General features: G+C 46.4%; 1 protein-coding gene across 2 annotated transcripts in view; it reads right to left on the bottom strand.

Annotated features, from left to right (window-relative positions):
* Positions 1-21,500, bottom strand: part of LOC122621467 (G protein-coupled receptor kinase 2) — a 52,196-nt gene that overhangs the window by 1,560 nt on the left and 29,136 nt on the right. For both annotated transcript variants that reach the window (XM_043799325.1, XM_043799326.1), the window contains 9 exons: positions 3,075-3,170; positions 2,876-2,996; positions 2,171-2,797; positions 1,924-2,029; positions 1,657-1,846; positions 928-1,176; positions 686-843; positions 416-625; positions 55-318 (listed from right to left, as the gene is read on the bottom strand). In XM_043799325.1, the coding sequence (XP_043655260.1) occupies positions 55-318; positions 416-625; positions 686-843; positions 928-1,176; positions 1,657-1,846; positions 1,924-2,029; positions 2,171-2,797; positions 2,876-2,996; positions 3,075-3,170 (2,021 nt within the window). The remainder of the gene's footprint in view (positions 1-54; positions 319-415; positions 626-685; positions 844-927; positions 1,177-1,656; positions 1,847-1,923; positions 2,030-2,170; positions 2,798-2,875; positions 2,997-3,074; positions 3,171-21,500) is intronic.

Raw genomic sequence — 21,500 nt, 5'->3', positions numbered from 1 at the left:
TAAATTCCGTTTTTACTGTCACTTATTTTCAGGAGTAAGCTGAGCTGAACAAACCTTCCGGCGAAAGGGGAAACATCCCGCCTTGTCTGGCTCGGGCGCTGCATTGATCTGCAAGTCTGGCGTGGGACACTCCTCGGGACCGAAGACATTCAGTTCCCGAAAGCACTCGGTCTCCATCATCTCGTTCTGCCAGGAAATGGACACGGAGCCTGTGTTGAATTTCGTATAAAAATTTGTGTCGGATTCGTCGATATTGACGCCCTTCACCGTGGAGAACTGTTCAATATCGAGCACATCTTTGGCGTAAACGGCGTGCGGCTGCGGATGATGGAGAAACGATTAGGTTCGATGTTTCAAACGCTTATTTGCAATATCACGACGACATAGTATATGCAAATGGGTCGAGTCAACTCACGTCTGGCACAAAGGGTGGCTCCAGCATGCCAGCCTCCAGGCGACGCCAGTTGAGCTGGGTGGAGTGGAAAAACGGGTGGGCCATCACATCCTGTCCGCCCATGCGTCCGTTGCGGCAGCCCAGGCGCTGCTTTATCGATTTAGCTAACAGCTGTTGGCACATTGATTTGGCTTCATCATTAAACTTGCTTGAATACTTTTCGGGGTCCTCCTGTGGGGGAAAACTAAGGTTTTAGCCCAAATCCATGTAATACTGTTGGCTATGACCGACCTTAACGCGCCTGTCCACCTCCTCGCGCTTGACCTTCTCCTTGCGCATCCGGAACGGCGCCTGGCCCTCGATCATCTCGTACAGCAGGCAGCCGAAGCTGAACCAGTCCGGGGAGAAGGCGTACTTCTCGTTGTCGATGACCTCGGGGGCCATGTAGCCTATTTGATTGGAAGGGAATGGGGGAAAGAAAGAAAGTAGCTTAGCTGGGCGCATTAATTTCAATCAGCTTAGCGGATGCTCACCCACTGTGCCCACCCGGCCGCGCACCATCTCGCCCTCCGGTATCTCGACGGCCAGTCCCAGGTCGGAAATGCGCACATGGCCGTGATCGTCAAGGAGGATGTTCTCCGGCTTGCAGTCCCGGTAGACGATGCCCTGCTTGTGCAGGTGCTGCAGCCCACAGGCCACCTCGGCGGCGTAGAAGCGGGCACGCTCCAGTTCGAAGCCGGGGTCGCCGCCCATGTTGTAAATGTGGAATTTCAAATCGCCGCCTGCAAAAGGAGAGGACGTTGATTGTCTTCCTCAAACAATGACGTGTCCTGGGAGCCTTATTGGTTGACTGACTTGCTTTGGCTTTTGTGTACAAATTCAATTAGGTCGTGGATTGACGGACGGACACAACTGGCAACGGATGACTTCGGCATTGTGCCAGCCGCTTGAATGGCAGGAATTTAATTAAAATTGCAAACTCAATCATCGCAGGGATTACACATGCATTTGTTATCGTTTTAATGAATGCATGCAAATGCCGGACTGTCGGATAATTGGCAGTGAAGGACACTGGATGCATAGATACATGAATGCCATCGAATGGGAATGGGCAACTAACAGGATTAACCGATAAAGAGTCCCAGCACTTAATTAACCCTAACTGGCTGCCAATGGACAGCTGTATTGGCCCCACTGGAGCATTGAGCATCGAGCATTGAGAATTGAGCAACAGAGTAACAGGGTAACACGATAACACCCACCATTCATTATGGTCAGCACCAGGCAGAGGGCATCCTTTGTCTCGTACGCGTAAGCCAGATTGACAACGAACGGCGAGTTGATTTTCTGCAGTATCTGCTTCTCAATTAACACCATCGACTCGCCCTTGCGCTTCTTGATGCGCTTTTTCTCCAGCTTTTTGCACGCGTACATTTTCCCAGTGGCCCGCACCTGTGCGGAGAAAGAGCAAAGAGGAGGTGTGTGAAAACGAGGTCAGGTGGCCACAGGTGGCTATTTTCCTGGCTTACCTGACAGGCGCACACCTCGCCGAAGCCGCCCTTTCCGAGCACCCGGTACATGCGAAACGTTTTATAGGTGATTGGCTGCGCCTCAAGCCACTTCCACTGCAAGTATCTGGTTGGGCCAAGAGAAATACGGACAATTATTAACAGCTTTTCACGGAATTTTCCTCCTTGTTATGATAAAGAGTGGATATGAGTTCCTTTCAGACTCATCTCCATATTTAAATTATATTTAAAGAATTCGAGGACGTACCGGTGAAAATACATAGAGCTCTCAAACTCCCGGAACGGCTCGCCGGCCAGGAACGCCTTCACCGCGTTCACACACTGGGCAAAGATGTCCTTGCCGCCGCTGTTGAGTTTGTTACGCACTTGCGCAATGAGATCATCGTTGAGCACGTCCAACACGAGTTCGTCGGGATACCCGCCCACATGGACACTCTTTCCGCCGCCGCCTCCCTCTCCGCCACCGCCCTTTTCCGCATCCTCATGGCTGTCCTGGCACTTGGCGCTCTCGTCCCCGTCGTCCTGGTGGCTGCTCCCGTTCCCAGTGGCGTCGTCGCCGTTGTGATTGCGCGTGTCCAGCTTCTTGTGATTGATGTCGCTGCTGTGCTGCGAGTTGTTGCTGTTGCTGTTGTTACTGTTGCTGTTGTTGATGTTGTTGCAGTTGTTGGCGGTGGTATTGTTGCAGTGTTCAGTCTCAGCTGTTTCAGTTGGATTGGCATTGCTGCTGTTGAGCAGCAGCTCCTCCTGCGTCTCGGCATCCAAGGCGTCGCCCCCGCTGCCGTTGCGCAGCTCCAGCTGTGCCTCGACATCCAAGAAGCGACGGCCGATGTCATGGCCAATGAATATGCGGTTCGAGATGTACTCGATCTCGTATCTGAAAGGCGGGAAGCGAGAAGCGAAAGGGTTAGCCGCTGTGACCTCAGAGTATTTAGTGGCAGCATACTCAACATACTTGACCACCTCATCCAGGAAGGTGATGTAGCGAAAGTAGACGGGCCGTTTGTTCTCGCAAAACAGACGGAAGAGCTCACGACCAATGGGTTGCTGATCTATCACGTAGCCATAGCTTATGTCTGCGGAATATTACGGGAGAGATTGTGAGTACAAACTATACAAACTATACATTTGGCACTCCCAGAATGGAAGCTCACCTAATTTGTCTTTCAGGTTGATGCATTGCGATATGTGTGGGAATTGCAATATTTTGCGCCATTTTTTGCTCTTTCCCTTGTTGCTGTCGGAACCACCTGCAATGCAAAGAACACAATTCAGTTAAGACGAGAGTTGGCAAACATTTATTATGGGCAAACAAGGTCTGGGGATTCAGCAGTTCAGCAGTTCAGCATCGAAAGCCACAGCACTCAATTGGCATTTTATGAATAACCATTTGAATGGCATGGAATTCCTAATTCCCATCTCCGGAGCAAACAAACTCTGATTTCTGATTTCCCTGCCACTCGAGTGCCAGAGTGCAAAGGTAAAGTGAACGTTTGCTTCCACTAAACCAGGGGCCGTGCACGTGATTGCCTTGATTGCTACTCCGCTTCCACAGCCACAGCCGCATCTACATCCGCATCTCATCGACAAGCTGTCGTTCTTCCTTCGTCTGGTTTAACGTCATGCTGGCAATTCTGTTTTATTTGCACTAGCAACGAGCCATAAAAACAATATTTCCAATGCGAAATGCATAAAATGCATTCACATAAACAAGACAAACAAACTGCACTGAGTCCCGTCTGCTGATTCGTGACTTGTGACACTTGGATCGGCTGTAGCTCGAAATGAATCGGTTTACGTGGCCACTCGGAGGTGACAGATCGCTTGGCCACAATCTCGGTAGCTTACACTCAACTCAGACAGAGTTCAGAGTTTAGTTCCGTCGCCAAATTCAAGTTCGTTCGGTATTGACCCTTCATTTGTTGTGCACAAGTGAGCACACAGAGGGCTCATTACCCTGAATAAATCACTCTATCAACGATTCCCATTCCTTTCTCTCAGTGCCAGGCCAGTCGATAATAGTGGAGCCATAAAATCCAGCAAGAAAATTAAGTGGATAGCCAGGCGTCTGCCAAGGAGTGGAGTCGAGTGGAGTCCAGTGAGAGGGCATAAATGTCAGAAGCAGTCAAAATCAAGTGCAAAACGTAAGCGAGTTCGCAACAATGTGCGCCCGGAAGCGGATGGCGCGGATGGAGCGGGTGAAACAGCCACACAGCCAGTCAAGGAAACTGGGTTAATATGCCCATCGCATAGCCACAGTCGTGGACAAACAAATAGCAACATCTAATAATGGTTTAGCAAATGTAATCTCTTAGCAGTACAATATTTAAGTTAATTACAAATTCGTTTAATTTACATTTACTCTATTCATAACTATGAGCATATGAGCTGAACTGCTTAACCATCCTATTCTGTGCCCTGAAAAGTATGCTACACATTGATCAACGGATCACACGGCCATTTACTACAAAGTAGGAGTACTTTGGACTGCCTGGGTGGGTGGCTGCTGCAAACACATTCGTTCTTTGGGACTGAGAACGCCGAATGCATACACAGACTTGTCTGGCCACAGAGCATTAGCCACTTATTTATGCTGGCAACAGTCGGGTGGCAAAAGTTTTGGCCAGGCTTAAAGTTTCCCCGACGAAGGATCCCCCAGTGCGTGAGCATTTAATTTAGTCTCAGTGCAATTATGCAAAAATAAACTCGCAAACTTTGAAGGGCAGCAGCGGCAGCAGTCGTAATTTCCATGAAGGACCACCACCACCAGCACATGGAGGATGAGGTTGCTCTGCGCGCTTAGCTAAATGAAATTACCCGCTGAAGTTTCGGAAGAGGGAAAAGTTAACCCTAAGCCGGCGCCGCTGAGTGCCGAGTGCTGACTGGTGAGTGGTGGAGCAGAGCGAAGCGAAGAGCGTTCGAGGGGCTCACCGAAGTTTGGCCAAGTAACAATTAGCCAACAGAACAGAACCGACCCGGGCAATGAGCAAATATGAAATGTGTGGGATTATGGGATTGTAATGCCGAGCCCTGGATATATATTCAGTTTATTAAATTCAAGGATCTCGATTGGCAGTATATCAAACAGAATTCTCGAATGCCAGCGCAGTGTTCAACTTTGAGTCGTTAGTGCTCTTTAAAATGGAACTTTCCTGGACTGCTGACTTCTGACCATAACCACCACCGAGTCAAAGAAGTTTGTTAAGTTCTCGGCAATTATTTGGCGAGGCGTAAAAACAGAAACAACGCCGCATCTCAATGAATTACGAAATAACGAAACTTGCAGGAGGACGGGCGCAAGTCAAGAAAACATTTTCAAAACAAATAAATCGCATTATGTGAGCGCTTGGCTTTCAGCTTCATGTGGATGTGTAATAGAAAAGAAAAGAGAAAAGAAAAACAAAACAAAACAAAGTAATGGGCGGTGAGTGGGATGGAGAGTGGAAAGTGCTATAAAAACTTATTAATGAAGCCATCGCAAGGCTAATTTGCGGTTGATGGCTTTCCTAATTAAAACCAATCAATAAGAAAAATAGGGTCCCCATCTTGGGCTTCGCTTTGCACCCTTGCAGCACCAGCAACCGACGGCAAGTCAAGCGGTTACAAATGCAATTTGTCAGCCGGAGGAGCAGAAGCGACTGCCAACTGCAATGACCGCCATGATGCCATCTAATTGAGTGCCTCGGACGCAAAACCCAGCGCCAGGATGCAACAGGATGAGCATAAGGATAAGTGCTCATCACACTGGAGACACAGCGACGAGGACGTGGCCGCCATCCCTTTATTTACGACTCAACAAGTTGACACTGGACGGGATTGCAGAGGGCCGTCGAAATGAAAGAAATGGCTGTTTACATTAAACACTCCCTGATTTATGGATTCGCATTAGAAGTTTTTGGTCCGAGTTTTCGGCTCACTCCATCCGCCATTGTTATGATCAATTTTCCCGCTGGACGCCAAGAAGTATGTGACGCAATTTATAAGTGCCAAGTTGTCTCCATCTCTCGTCTCAGCGTAATTCGATGTCATTTTTCACTGGCGAAAATTAAGAGGCGGCCACCAACTGTTAGTTGCAATTATTTATGGCCAGCCCCGCTCCATTTTGGCCAAGGTTAAGTGCGTGCTAATAAGCTCACGGCCAATGTCCTTGGGGAGCCATCGCAGAAGGCTTTCGATTGACTGGGGAAGTCTCTAATGGGGCGGTGAAGTCCAGTGAAGTAAGTGAAGAAGTAACCTGAGATATGGCCAAGGGAATCGACAGCCCCCGCCAATGGCAATGTGCATGCTCAAAGTGAATAAATCCTCTTTAGTGAGTGAGTACTCCTCTTTAAAGCATTTAAAAATAATTCGAAAGTCTAGCTCTTGCTCATATGTAAAGATGCCATCTCGAACTGGCAGATGAGTGGATAATCCTGCTGTTCACCCCACTTAACCTCTCATTTGAAACTGGCTGCCTGATGCCCGTCTGGGTTTTGGTTGTTAAAAGTTCAGCGTCACCGCGAATGGAAAAACAGTGACAACCTCGCAGGCGAAACAGCGAAACATGTATGACAACAGCCAGCAAAATGTTCGACAGCCGTTTTTACACATTCGCTAATGCAAAACAAACAGAGAGACTGAGACTGAGGCAGGCAGTACAAATAATAATGTAAGGCGAGTCGGGCGGGCGATTTTTGCCACCGATTTACCTACAGCGAAGCGCGCATTAAATTAATTATTACTGTTAAAAACCCATAAAAATTCAAAATAACAATAAAAAGCCGTAAAAGTTGCGCCGCCGGCAATCGAAAAGTTGATTGGCAGTCGCCTGACGCCTCTGCCCCACCAGCAGGTGGGTGGGTGGTGCGGAGTGGGTGGTGGGCGGTAGGTGGTGGGTGGTGCAGGAGTGGCAGTGGTTCAGTGGGTGGTCGATTGGGGAGGCGGATCCGCAGGAGGGAGGGAAATAAAAGCAGACGCTGCCACATGAAATGCATGTAAATGGGCCTTTGATTGCCAAAGGCACTTAATTGCGGGCTGCAGTCTCACTCCCAGTCCCACCATAGAATGCCCACCCCCTCAAGGTCGCGAAGGGCGGGAGGAAGGGCGACGCACGGAATGCACATAATGGCACTTTGAACATTCAACCTTGTGGGGCGCGATTGTCCAACTAATTAAATGCGTGATAAAATAATTACATCAGGTACACCAACACACACACACACGTATGTACATATATGAAAATCGATCTAGGGCAAAAATCCACCCAAATTCAGGAGCAATTAATGGACGGCCACGGCTATTAACGGCAATTTATGGCGGCAATGTAGGAGAGCCTGAAACCAGAAATGCTCGCCGAAGGAAAGAGAGCATGCCCAATTAATTAACTTCAATCCAATATTAGAAGCGGATCGACTTGGTTCAATACAGCACCAGAATGTGCGGAACACACGAAATATATTTATTTACCTACAAATGGATTGTTTTAAGCAAACATTCACTGCACAGCACAGGCAATTGTTTTGTGTGCAGCTCACTGGCAGTTGAAAATACCCCTCGAGAAACTGAAATACTTTCATTAAAATTCCAAGCACACACGCGTAAAAGCGAAAAGTGTGGCTACACAAATGGCATCATCGAAAGCGTCGGAATTCCTTCTCGAGTGGCCAACACACATCCGCGGCTGGAGATAAAAACGAAAACGAGAACGAAAAGAATTACACTTTATTTGTGCCGCTTTTTCTTTTTTTTTGGCTGGGCATCAGCTGGGCCAGGCAATAGTTAAATTAGTCTGGACGGGCCATAAAGCAGCGGGAAGCGTTGTAAAATATTTTATTGCCTGGCAATATTAATTTGTTTTATTTCGTTTCCACTTCGCCTGCAACTGGAAACCTGGGACACACAATTTCCCGCCTCGTTTGTCTTTCGGCTTTCATTTGCTTCATATGCCCGTGGAAGACACAGAATTGGCGCCGTTTGTGGGCGTTTTTTAATGGCTTCGTCGGAGTGCAGAAAACAGTTAACTGGGAGGGCAAACTATTAGGGAAAGTTGATTCATTGGCGCCGTCATTAGACCTTCTTAAGTCCGCCAGGACCCCACATCAAATGGCCCGAGAAATGGCCTAAGCCCGGCTACTGATTTGGTATTTCAGGGGAGAAAGGGGAAAACTTTCGGCGAGAGTCCCAACATCGCATTCCATGTGAGCGTGTCCTTTGATGTCCTCTGCACGTCCTGCCCGCCATAGGCAAACGTATCAGGTTGAGATGCACATATGAGCCCTAATTTATTCATTCAAAAACAAAGTGGCCGAGCAGCGTTGTCCCACCTTTCCGCTTTGAGTTCCGCTCTTGGCTTCGACTTGGATTGCGTCTCAGTCGCGCTTCTTGGCCAATAAATGGGCATAAACTGGCTCACACCGTTGCGTTGCGTTCCATTCCGTTCCGTTTATATGGCGCACATGATGTCGTAAAACGCACAATAAACGAAACGTAAACATGGCCGAGGAAGCGTGCTTAAGCACCACACTGCGTATGCGTAATGGCACCCGAGTGAGTAGCGAGTTGCGAGTTCCTAGCTACCTGCGAATGTCCAGAGACAATGGCCTCCGGCTGGATGTGGCAGGATGAGTCTGGTCGGCTCCTGTCCTAATGGGCAATATAAGAACTGATAAGGGAGGGCACATCTTCTGCGATTCTGCTTTTAATTAAAGTCCGAACGGTGAGTGCAGAACTGCAAACATTGACACAACCGACAACCGACAACCGACTTGACATGGCCGGCTGGGCTGGTAAATAGTTTGTGCAACCGCCGCGGGACTCAAAGGCCCGAAAGCATTGTGCAAACATCAACGGGGGCGGTGGGGTGTGGTGCGGGGAGGGGAGGGGGAGTGACCACGCCCACGCGTCACTACCTGAAACACAAAAAAAAACGGAGGAAAACAGTGGAAAACAGTGCGGTTTGGCTTTGTTGTTCGAGCCGTTGGAGGAAAACATCATCCGCACTGCTGGCAGTCAGGCGCAGTGCGCCAGACTTTACATCGAAATTGATATATTTTTCCTTTTGCTTCTGGATTGAACTTGCGAAATGGATTTTTGCAAATAGAGAGCCAACTACGTGACGTTGGCTGTAAATAAATGATGTGGTCGCTTTTATGGCGGCGGCGGATGTGGGTGGGATTTGAAAATCAAATGAAATTGAAATGTTTTTGAATTCCGGCATTAATATTGCAGAGGAAACAATGCGGATTTGGGCATAGAGGGTATAGTAGAAATAGTGGCCTTTGGCAAACGGGATTGAAAACATTTACTTGATTAGATAAGCACCCGTTCTTTCCATTTCTTACTAGACTTATTAGATGTGAAATGAACTCCATGGCGACATTTATCCCACTCATTATAGTCACCGCCATTTTCCATCTCCTTTGTGCCATTTTCCAGACGCGGAAAAGTGCGAAAAAATTGTACAACTACTTGAAAGTTTTTTAATTTATGAAATTAGTATTATGAGCGTGGTTCATTTCACGCCAAACCCTTTGAATCCCGCACTCTGCATTCCCCCTGCTTTTCACTTAACCCCCCGAGTGCCATAGTTTCCAGAATACACACAACACAATACATGGTACATAATACATAATATATCCTGGCTGCAACGTTCAAGTGCATTTCTCGTTATAATAATTCGCTGTCGTTGACGCTGTTGCTGCCATAAAAACTGCACGAGCAGAGAGGAAAGTAAAAACTAAAAAAGGAAAACTCGCATCCTACTCAAGGAAATTGTCGCTGCATGTTTGAGTGGGTTGGTGGGTCGGTGGGGCGCCTCCTCGAATTTATATATACCCGCACATAAGTTTAGCCTCTCGTGTACGAGTGTATGCGCCTGGTGGGTGGGTGGTTGGTTAGGTGGTTGGGTGGCTACACTAGACTTTCCCTATGTATACATACATATACACACATATACTCGTACATACAGCAGCATCAGTCGAGCAGTAAACTCAAGGGCTGAAGGCTGAACCTGCTGGCTGTGGTTGCTTTTAGACTCCTGTGACATTGTATTTGAAAATATATTTCATGCTCTCTTTCCGCCTCCCCCCATTTCGCACCCAGTTTCCCAGATTCCCAGTTTCCAAGCTTGGGAAGTTGAAGTTTCGCAGCAAATTTCCATTTGCAAAGGGTCTGGCTGAATTCTCATTTCTTGCGTAAATTGCCCGGCAATTATAATTGTTGTGTTCAGAATAACACAATTGTTTAGCTGGCTGCGTTTGTGGCTAGCAGAAGTTGCCAATTAAGCTCACAAGTTGATTGCCCAACAGCCGTTTCAATTTCCCTCTGACCTCTGACTTCTGAGTATCTACCTCAGTATCTGAGTATCTGGTATCTGGTATCTAGTATCTATTATCTACCACTCAGGTGTGCGTTTTTCCCTCTACAGATTGTGTGCAAAGTTAACGACATTTTCAGTCGCAAAAAGAATATTGGTAAATATTTTTGCAGAGCAGTGCAAAGAGCAAGGAAACAGACAGAACTTTGCTCTGCATTGAAATTTACAAGACGAACTATTTAATAAAATGAAAACTTTAGCAGCAACTTTCAGATGTAATTGGTTTAGGAAAACTTTGGGGAAATGTCAGCTGGCTTTAATTGGATAGAAAACGTAAAAAACTAATCCTTGAAGCAAAACTCTACAAACTCGGCAACTAAATGCAAGAGATAGGGAATAGTAACTAAAATGCTTGCTTAACTAACAGTCTTGAATAGAAATATAAAATCTGTGCATTTCCATAAAGCGTATTTATAAAAAGCTCAGCTAAGTGCGATTTCCAACTTCCGGCTTTAATCATAAACAGCAACAGCTCGCCTTTGGCCCTTCAACACTTTGCTCTGACTTTGTGTGTCCAGCGCTTCCTTCCCGCTCCTTTTTTCTGCCATGGAAATGTCCTTAGTATCCTTTTTGATTGCGGAAACGGAAATTATGGCTCGTCGTTCGGTTTCGGCACTTTGGCCTTTCGCTTTCGCTATCGCTTTTGCGTTGCTAAATGTTTTCCAAACACTTTTTGCGTCGGCAATCAGATGAGGAATGCAGTTTCGACTCTCACTGGGTTTGTTGATTTTGCCCGGGCTAATATTGATTTTCGGTTAAATTAGTTTATCTAGGAAAATTGGCCCTCTGCCATCACTCGTAATTACTTCAAGCCGACCTTTATGCTCCCCGTTGGCCAAGGGCAATTGGCCAGCAAATTGTATTAACCTTGTCGGGCACGCACACAAAAAGCAAAAGCGTTTGCCATGCGAATATACAGCGGTCATAGTAATAATCATAATAATAATAAAAGCATGCATCATGATGGCCATGTGACAATGTTTGGCATCTGCTTGTTGGCCATAATTAAGCGAGTACAAGCGACGCGAAATTAGTTGAGCGGCCGAGCAAATCCCACCCATAGATAAATTCGCTTTGTGATGTTGTAATAAACATAAAGGCAAACAACTGCCGAATGCCGCCTTGTTATTATTAAATTTCCGTAAAAAACCGCGAAAGTGAAAAATGAAGAAAAAACAATGAAAATCAATAAAACGTATTCAATTTCGCTCCGACTTTTGCCCACCTCCCGTTTGATTAATCATACGCCGCGTGTGCCGCGGTTGAACTCATTACCATTGCGACGTTTCGATGGTTGACAATTCGGTGCAAATGGCGGACTGCCTCTCAGCCTTAAACTCCGACAAGTGTTGCCAAGGACTTTGACCTTTCGACGGGCGTCGCAGGGCGTAGGACACGGCTCCACGTGGCTACGTCAAGGACGAGCCACACATCAAAGGCTGCTGTTGCCGCCTATTGAAAGGACCTTCATCCGTTCCTCGCCTCTCGCCCCTTTCCTTCCTGGATTCCCTTCTGAAATTTGAGTTGCTCGTCTTCTTGATAATTAAATGAAATAAAACCAGGCAGAGTAAGAGCCTGCTTAAAAGGAATTTGTAATGCAAATGCTCGCCGTCCACACCCCCAAGAAGTCGTCTCTGAGGCCCAAAAACATTTACGGAACGCCGCAGAAGAGGTCGGCACTTGGAATTGCAAATTGGATCAAAGACATTGCACGTTCCTCTCGCCATTCTCTAGGCATTAAAGTGCAATTTCCTTGCCATTCGGCAGGCGCACAAAAATACAAAAATACAGATAATCAGGCAGGCAGGCAGGCCAAGAATGCCGAAAAAGTTCTTGGCCAAAAACTTTTCACACAATACCAAATTGCACGGCCCGGCAAAAAGCAAAAGCAGCAACAACAACAACAGCAGCAAAAGCAAAAACAATAGCGACACATGGCGCGTGTCTCGCATTACAACTTTTGCCAAAGTGTAGTTTGTACATAATTTAAATAATTCTGCCCAGCGCTGACAGTACGAACACAGTACGTGCTGTTCGTGTCGTGATTTGATACTAAAACACCAAAATGCTGAAATGCCCAGACACCCATACCCATAATATCCATACTCGATCCGAACTCGAATAGCGATTTGGCCAACGCACCCGGAGCATCGGGTTTTAGCCTGGTTGTGTGGCAAACAAAAGCAACTGCCGCCCAGCCAGCCGGCGTTTGCATTTCAGCTGTCAAAGTATTTGTCAAAATGCTGCATATTTCAGCGCCGGCAATGAATTTTCGAAATGTTTTCGCCTTCTGCTCTGGACAACTGGCAACAGGCAACTGCAACTGGCAACAGGGTAGCAATCAGTTTGTGCATCGCCGGAAATGTGAGTGAAAAGCATCAAGATCAAATCAGATTTTATGTTTGAGTGACGTTCTGCACAGAATTCCCATGCACTTTATAAACAAGGTATACATCCTCATTTTCAAGAGTAAACTAGACATTCTAAATGAATTCCCATATGAGAACTACATTTAAAGCTGCTCTTAATCAAGTATCATTTGGCTATAAAGGCGTCGACCCTTTTCGATTCCCACTCGCTTTCAGCCAACTCGTTACTTCAGGCCATCACATAGTACATATAGACTGGCTCTTGGCCATTGCTCGTGGCCTGCAAACTTGTTTGCCGTCTAATTGCCATTGGCTTTTATTTCGTTCGGTCTTCCTTTATATTGCTTTTTGTTTTATAATTCCGCGTGTGTGTGCAACTGCTGGAAAAGTATTAAGTTGCACAGAAAAATGTTCAACAACGCTATGTGTGGTGTAGCCAACACTCTTGAGCACGGAACATGGTCTGCAGACTCAAACATACCCATTAAAAATGATAACCTATTGTGGAGTAATTGTAGTGTATTGCAGTAACACACTACCTAAGTATTGTTTTCACGCACATACTTTGCATAAGAGTAAATAAAATGTAATTGACAACTCACACATCATACCCACTTGTTTAGGGAGTGTGCCTGCTTAAAAAAAAGAAACAATTTCTTTGAAAATAATAGGGTTGGTGCCGCTGTTTGCTGCACATATGGTTGCATTTGCAGTTGTACAACATGCGAGTAATGTAGCATCGAACAAGTGTGCAGCTGTTGCCATGGAAGCTCTTTAAAAACGACTTTAAGGGCAATGCCGTCCGTCGGGGGATCATGTGCTTTCTTTGTGGCATAATGGGCTTATTGCGGGGCGGGCAGATTAATCGCAATTATCTGGGCCATTTTATCAGTCTGGATTTGCATGTACAATTTTCGAGTATTTTTCTATTTCGGGCTGCTCATTAGCCGGGCACATGGCCGAGATAGAAGATTGCGTGATGGATGGACTTGCGGAGCAGACGTGGATTCCGCGCACTGATAACACGGGTGAACGGGGTCGGGATTTTGGTGGACGGACAGACGACGACACACAATTATTCTCAATCTATGGCAATTTGGCAAGGCTCGTCGCTCAAACATTCAAATGCCAAACAAACGAATGCCTCTCTCTATTGGGTGCAAAACAAATCAATTAAGGCGACCAGCAAAAAGCGAGCAACGCCTGCGAAATTGTTATAAATTGACACGGCGAATTTGAGCTCCTCTGTGTGTTCCATTGAATTATTTATGAATGAATTTTATTAGTTGCCCTCATTGGCGGCTCATCAGTGTCCGCTGACTTGACATTAATTGCAGTCGAGTGGACTGAAGTCGATTCGCAGCGACTTGCGACTTGCAATTTACAGCCGAGCAAACAGTCAATTAAACGCTCTACATTTTGGCAAACATTTGATTCCATCAGCACCAGCAGCCAGGTTGAGTTCGTTTGCGCCTCGATAGATAAATGTTTGCTCTGGCCGGGCTGTTGTAGCTTAACAGCTAAAAACAAACACAACACACATGCCGCATTCCCACATTAAGCGGCCTTGTTTGGCAGCTCATTTGACAGGCGAACAACATGATCGATGCTTGTTATTTACTTTGGCTCGGGCTCGTTTTCCCATTCGACTGCAGCCTGCTGATTTCCATTTGCATTTAGTTATCATAAACCAGCGATTTGCTGCCGTTTCTTTGATGGATGGTCGAATGGCTGGTCGGTCATCATCTAACGGGTTGGCCAATAAAACCTGCCAAAGCTGCAATTTCTCTCTGTCTCTCACTTTCACCGGCAGACAATTTGCATGTCTGACTTCTCGGCAGTTCGCGGATGAGCAGGAGTGGAAGTAGCCTGGATTTAGATTTTAGCATATAGGTTTTTGTATATATAGTATATAGCAGTATAAATAGAGGCAAGCGTACGAAAATAAATGTCTTGGCAGAAACGTTAAACGTTTTGAAAAGGCAAAAGATGCGACTTATCAAGCTGAGCGAATGTCATTGTTTATCGCCAAGCACTCGGCGGCTTTCGCTCATGTGGGTGTGTTATTTTTAGTTGACAAGCCCAGCGCAAAGCCACCCACCTAACCAGCGAACCACCCAACCACCGAACCACTCAACCACTCAGTCAAACAATCAGCAGGCGGTGGCTGTCGAGTAACAATGGCGAATGTGCAGTGCCAGAATGCCAGAATGCAGTGACAGCAACAAAAGCCAGTTGACAGTCGTCGAAGGCGGCATTCTGCCGCACTGCCATTCTAATGCAACTCAAGCGGCTTATGCTCTTCGTTATAATATGATATAAGGGTGCCCATCCCGATACGGATCCCATCCCTTGCCATCCCTTTCCATCCCATCTGTACACACGCCAATCGCGTTGAGCGCATTAGGCAGCTTGTAAGTAGTAATTATAATTAAATGCGCATACCAAATGCGAGGCACTCAGGCATTGCTCATACGCAGCGTTGGTTGGGGGAACAGCGACACCAGCGCCACAAAATGCGCAATATGTACTATGCGAGCAGAAAGTGCAGAAAGTGCAATCACCATTAGCACATCCAAGATCCTGGAAATGTAATTAGATGCCTTCCAGTGCCGCAAGGCGGAAATAATTACACTCCAGGAAATTAAGGCCACATTACTAGCCATATTTGGCATATGGGCAGAAGTAAAAAGCTAAGCTGCAGGGCTGCCATAATGGCAAATAATGGCATTTAAACCAAATCCCAATCTATCAGCAATCGACTTGGCTTCACATTGCACATGTGCTTAAGTATCCTGCTTGCGCGTCATCTCTAGGAATTAATAACGCAATAAAAGCCGGAATCTTTACTGCTGTTTGCTGTAATGTGTTATGTAATGCTTTGTATCACTCATGTGTAATGCATAGATAAACAAATACATATAAGCCATGCGAGTGGCGATTAGCTCGATGCTGGTGGTTATTAAAGTTATTTATGTCTTGAGATTGTGCTGCAGTGCAGTGCACAGGGAGAAACAGATTGATTGGATATTAATGAACTTTACCACAAGCAATACCACAAGTGTAAGGCCTTCGGAATTGAGTTTGCGTGTTTAGGATGCAAAGTCCTTTTGTAGAGACTCCTCAGCTGATGATCTGATGTCAGCTTGCCATTTTTATGGCGGCTGGATGTCACTGGGGACCAAGTGGTTGTGAAGCCAAGTCAAACAATTGGCCACCCAGGCACCAGGCACCAACAATAAGCTGCGCTGTGTCCGATTTCAATTGGCACTGCAAACTCGTCAGCTTTTGTGGCATCAACGGTTTAATTGAAATTGCATTTGCAATTCTCGCGTCGGCCGTCAATAAATAAAATCAATTCGAACAACATTTTATGTGGGATGTGAGATGTGGGGAAAGAGAATCAGCACTCGGCGCAGTGCAGTGCATTACTCGTATTGTGTATTATGTTTATGCTGCGATTTAAATGCTAAATGGAAATTGAATTGGAAATCTCTGGCTGGCCCACACAGACACAGACACACACTCATTACATTGGTATTATTTAGCTGTCGCTGCGTTTTATAATTGCTTTTAAGCCTCAGCAGCAAAAAGCGAGCGGCTTACCTTTGGTTTCCCCATTTGCCGTTGACATTTATTTATTTGCTTTGGGGAATTGTTGCTGCTGCTGCTGACAACATTTCAAGTTGCCGGCACATTTGGCAACCAATGAAGTGTAAAGACCCAGACTGGCTGCATTTTAGAAATTAAAGTTGCCACTACTGCAACTCGGCGCAAGGCACTCGGCACTCGACACAAGGCACTCGGCACTCTGCAGCTCAATGGATAATGGATGCGTTGTATGCTGTCAAAAATTGAATTGAAATTGATATGCGAAGCGCGCGTGAGAATCGCAAACTGCCATAAACCTGAAATGCTGTCATTTATATGGCAAAATTGCGCATACGACACGTTGTCAGCCGAGGCAACAGCAAGAGCAACATCAACATCAACACGAGATTCATTTCAGTAGAGAAATTTGTTCAGTACCCTATTGGCACAGTGGTCGGCAACTGGCGGACTGAATCCCCAGTGTATATAGCCACTTCCGTTAAATCAGCCAATGATCAAGGACGAATCCCTGCAAAGCTCCTTGAATGACACACCTTTACGCAGAGGTGAGCCTACGGGCATAATCGTAAAGTAAGCCAAATAAATATTTATCGATTTTGCGCCGCTCAGCAGCAGCGGCCCAGTGTGCCATATAACTCACTTGGCTTTCATCAGCAAAAATTTTCAGTGCGACACTTACGTTTTCATGACAGACGACAGCATAAAAGCATAAAATATGCCAAGATCCGCTGCTCCTCCGGCTCCTCAGGCGCCTCTCCGCCTCTTTTTATGCCGGGACATAAAACCCCGCTTTTCGAGGCGGGACGCAGGTTTTCCCTTCTGCAAACTATGGGCGTTTATTTTTATTTAACGCAGTCCAAGCTCAGTGGCTCACTTCTGGCATTGTTCCTGCGCTCGTAAAATGACAGGCGACAGCGCCCAAAAGCAGGCAACACGCACTGCGCCCGAAGGACATCAATCATAAGGAAGGTCCTGGGAAGGACTGGCACTGGGACTGGGCCCCTCTGCCTAACAAAGACAAATAGGCGATTTATCCTCGGGATCTGCTTGTTTTGACCAGAAGAGCAGCAATCCCAGTCCCAATCCCAATCTCAATCCCTATCCCTATTCCAATCCCAAGCCCAGACTTTCTGTCTGTCGGCTGGCATTTGCGTGCATTGCGCATACGTCGCGTTGCCTTGCCAACAAATTAATCACAATCTGGATAGCGACTCCGCCCAGCGCCACAGTGCTACATGAAAATCCCTCGCAACTGCCGTCACTTTTCGACTTTTGATGCTTTTAATTTATGAGTCTGGCACGCTTGTTGCAGCATCACCCCCCCTCCCTGCACCCCCCTTGCACTCACGCTGGCAAATTAAAACAAGAATCCAACATAATAAAAATAAATTAGAGCTGGCGAGCGAGGAGAGGAGAGGTGGGGAGCGTAAACAAATATCAGAAGTATAAGTATAAAAAGCATTTTGCGTGGAATTTCGCCGGGCCTTTGTGCCTCCCATCACGACCCCATATAAATAATGTCCAGTATAAAAAATTAATTGTCAAAACAATCAATAAATTTGCTTTATGCTCCCCGACTCACCGACTCCAGTGGCCGTAGACGTGGACGTGGATGTGGACGTGGGCTCGTGGCAGGCTAATGGCGCTTAAGTCGCCTTGCTTATCGGTCCATCCATCCGTCTGTCCGTCCGCCTGTCCGTCCGTCTGTCCGTTCGCCTGTCCGTCCGAGTCTCCCCGACTATATTCGTCTATATAATGTATAAATCCGACTGTTTGCCGATCTGTGTCGCCCGTCAGTGGGCAGCAACAGCTGCCGCCGGCGGCGTCTTTGCTTTTCATTTTATTTTGGGCATAGCCGACAGCCAAAGTGAATAGATTCCAATTTATTTTGTATATAATCCGCACGCCTCCCCCTCTACGGACCACCGCCACCAACCAAACAGGTAGCGTGTGTCGAGCTCAAAAGATACAGGTAAAATGGTGTGCACATGCTGGTATCCATCCATATAGTATGTACTTTTATAGTAGACCAGCATAATAAATTATATTTAAAATGTGATAGCTTGCAAGCATTTGGGGTTCGACATGATGTATGCCTTTGAAAAGTAATGAAGTGCGTAGGAAATTGTTATTGGCCACCAATCAGGAAGCCCCGTGTTTATACAGATAGTAGAATTACTAGCAAATGTTGGAAATGCGCAGGAAGGGTAGCCCGTCCAAAAAGTATTGTTTACTTCATTAGGTTCGATTTCTGCTCCCCGCACAGTGAATCAATTATTTCGAATTCCGGTTATTCTCGCATAAAAGTTTAAAACATTAATCATACGCTCCGGTGACCAATGGCCAGCATGTTACGGGGCGATGGAGCCAAACACTGTCGCAGGATCGGAATTGTGTGTACATGAACCGGTCGTCTCTGCGGTCATTAGTGCATGCATTTTTAAGCATGTTGGGGTCACAGCTGCTACTGCTACTGGGTCACCACGTGCCACTAGCCACCTGCCACCTGCCGCAGTTTCCTCTGCGGTTCGCCGCAACATGTATGTACGTATTACCTTACGCGATAGCCATATTTCATGTGGTAAGATGGCAGTGAAAGGGGCAAGTTCTAATCGCAATCAGGGAGCTTTCACAACGGGTCTGCCCAGCGAGCGTGATGAGGTCGGGGATTCCCAGCGGTGATTTTCCATAATGGGATTCCTGAGTTCAAAACTAGATTGAATCGGATAAGCAGAAGCGGAGCATAAAACGCCATCAATTTGATGACAATATGCAATCATAAATATCCATTTCAATCAATTAGGAGGGAACTCAAACATTTGCGAGAGACGAAGACAAATGGACCACCTCTATGCCAAAAATAAAAAAAAAACCAAATGATTTGAATACTCATATTTCGCTTACTACGTGTGCGCTCCATCGACAAAACGATTAAATATTCCGATTAAATATTCATTTGCTGACGAAGCAGCGCGTCACTTAATACAGCGATTCGATTCGCGAACCTCGGGGGTCGACGTTTCGATGTTATTTCTTGTTGTTGCTTTGCCGTTCTGATTATTGCCGTTTGCCTACGTCAAAAACAGTTTGTATCTGTATCTGTATCCGAGTATCTGTATCCGACTATCCGAGTATCTGTGCTTGAAACTCCCCCGGCAGCAGCTACCGGTTTTGCAAAAGCAATCTCTTGGATTCCCACAGCGGCAGCGCAAAAAATAAAAACCGACGCTAAAAACAGACGGCGTATAAACATGGTACTCTCTGCGCTAGATATGTTTGCATCATATGAGTGCCATATTCGCCCACGGACGGGTATATCCATTTTCCCATGGCGGAGGCTGCAAAACTCGCGTTATTGCAACTTATATGTATAGCCACAAAGCATAACAGCATCCTTTGTAAAGGAGTCAAATCAACAAATATCAAAGGACAGCTGCAGTCACAGTTTCAGCTCAAGAGGCTTGCACATTTCAACTCTTTGCTGTGATAACTGACTATAATGTTAAGGCATAACTGCTATCCAAACGCATTTACCTGCACTAAACAGTACATCATTTGAATATTATATTGATAACAGAATCAATATATCAAGAAGAAGGAGTTAGTGTAAGACTTAGCTTATTAACTTCTTTAGATGGTAATTGAAATTATAAGGTACCTCTCTGTCGATCACAAAATACCCCCCAACTGCTCGACAGTCGCACATTACTTATACGCGTCAAAGTGCTAATGAATATTGTTTATGCCCGTCAGCGGAAATGTTAACTGTTCGGATATCGGGAATTAGTTTCAGGGAGCTAGCGCCCCATGTTCATTGCTGCTGCTCTTTATTGGTGGCACTTTACATACACAATTAGGGCGAATGTGGTGCGTGGCAACAATCAATGTGTCTTCAATTTGCCAAACAACAATCGTTTTGATTGCAATTACCCGCAAAGGACGACGGGTTCGGCACAGACGCAGTTTCGTCGTGATTAGTTGCTGGATGTGGGTGCTACGTGCTACGTGCTGCAACTGCAGATGGAGCAGAGGCCAAAGGCCAAAGGGCACAGAGCAGCAAAGACAGGCACCGCAGACCGCAGTGGATTCCCCGGCGACCCCTTTGCCACCAGGACGTCGCACATCCTGCCAGAGATTGTGGGTTTGATGAGCTGCCCAACTGGCCAACTGGCGAGCTGGCGAACTGGCGAGCTGCCTGCCACTTTGGTTGCCCAGGTTTGCGTGTGATAATTAACATCTAGATTTCGAAACGGCTCAACATACATACAACATAACTGGGGCTTGTTAGACCCACCCGATAAAGAGAACAGCCGCTGGGGACCACTTGAAATTGAAATGAATTCGCGTGCTTCTCCGCCGGGTTGCCGCCACTCACTCACTCACTTGGCCAGCGGTCAGGTCAATGAACCGCTTTTCCAGTTGGCCCATGCACCAGTCGCTCCCAAAAACAAACACACTCTAATATACTCTAGCCCGAACACGGAATGGGATCAAAGTGCAGGCGGATAATGAAAATGCAACTGCAGTTAGAGGGAGTTTCAAGAAAACACATGGTTCAAAAACTATGTACTTGATATTTGACGTTGGATCCCGATTTACCCGCCACTAAACTAGAGCCACAAATGGACGCGAGACATCTAACGACATCTAAAGAGATCTAAAGAAACCGGCAAACAAGTTGCGGCTGCTGTTTGGCAGTTCGGCGATAAGCTTGTGACTCTGCTTTAATTGTTCACTTTTAGTTGGAGGGGATTCTAATTCGCTATCGCACTATAAATTCCACTCTTTATGGCACTTGGTTCACTCGGTCCACTTGGTCCGGTCCGGCTGATAACTGGAGTGCAGCGGCAAACTTTTGAGCTGGGACCAAATTAAATATCTCACTTCATTCCGACTTGAGTTCAGAAGAGGAGTCTTCGCTGTCTGCCTCTTGGTATAATCAGCATTATGGCCGGGTATTAGGGTGAAATTTATGCGGCCATGGCGACGTTTTTCCCCCTCAATTTCCCCTCCAGCTCCCCGTCGACCACAAACCATTTTAATGCGACGTCATTTTAATGCCACGCAGAAGACTTGACTGGCGCAGGAAGGAGGAAAACTAGTGGAAGAGAGGAGGAGCCATAACAGACCAGCTCAGAATTCAAACATAATTTTCCCTAATGCCAACACAAAAGGAAAGCAGTTTGGCATTCGCAGTCATTAAGGAATGCATTCAATTAGCCAAAACAACGCTATTCAGCACCAGC

The sequence above is a fragment of the Drosophila teissieri genome, chromosome 3R (assembly GCF_016746235.2).
Source record: "Drosophila teissieri strain GT53w chromosome 3R, Prin_Dtei_1.1, whole genome shotgun sequence".
In the NCBI taxonomy this organism is placed as follows: Eukaryota; Metazoa; Arthropoda; class Insecta; order Diptera; family Drosophilidae; genus Drosophila; species Drosophila teissieri.
Note: the sequence above shows the minus strand (reverse complement) of the source record. Positions and strands in the feature narration are given on the sequence as shown.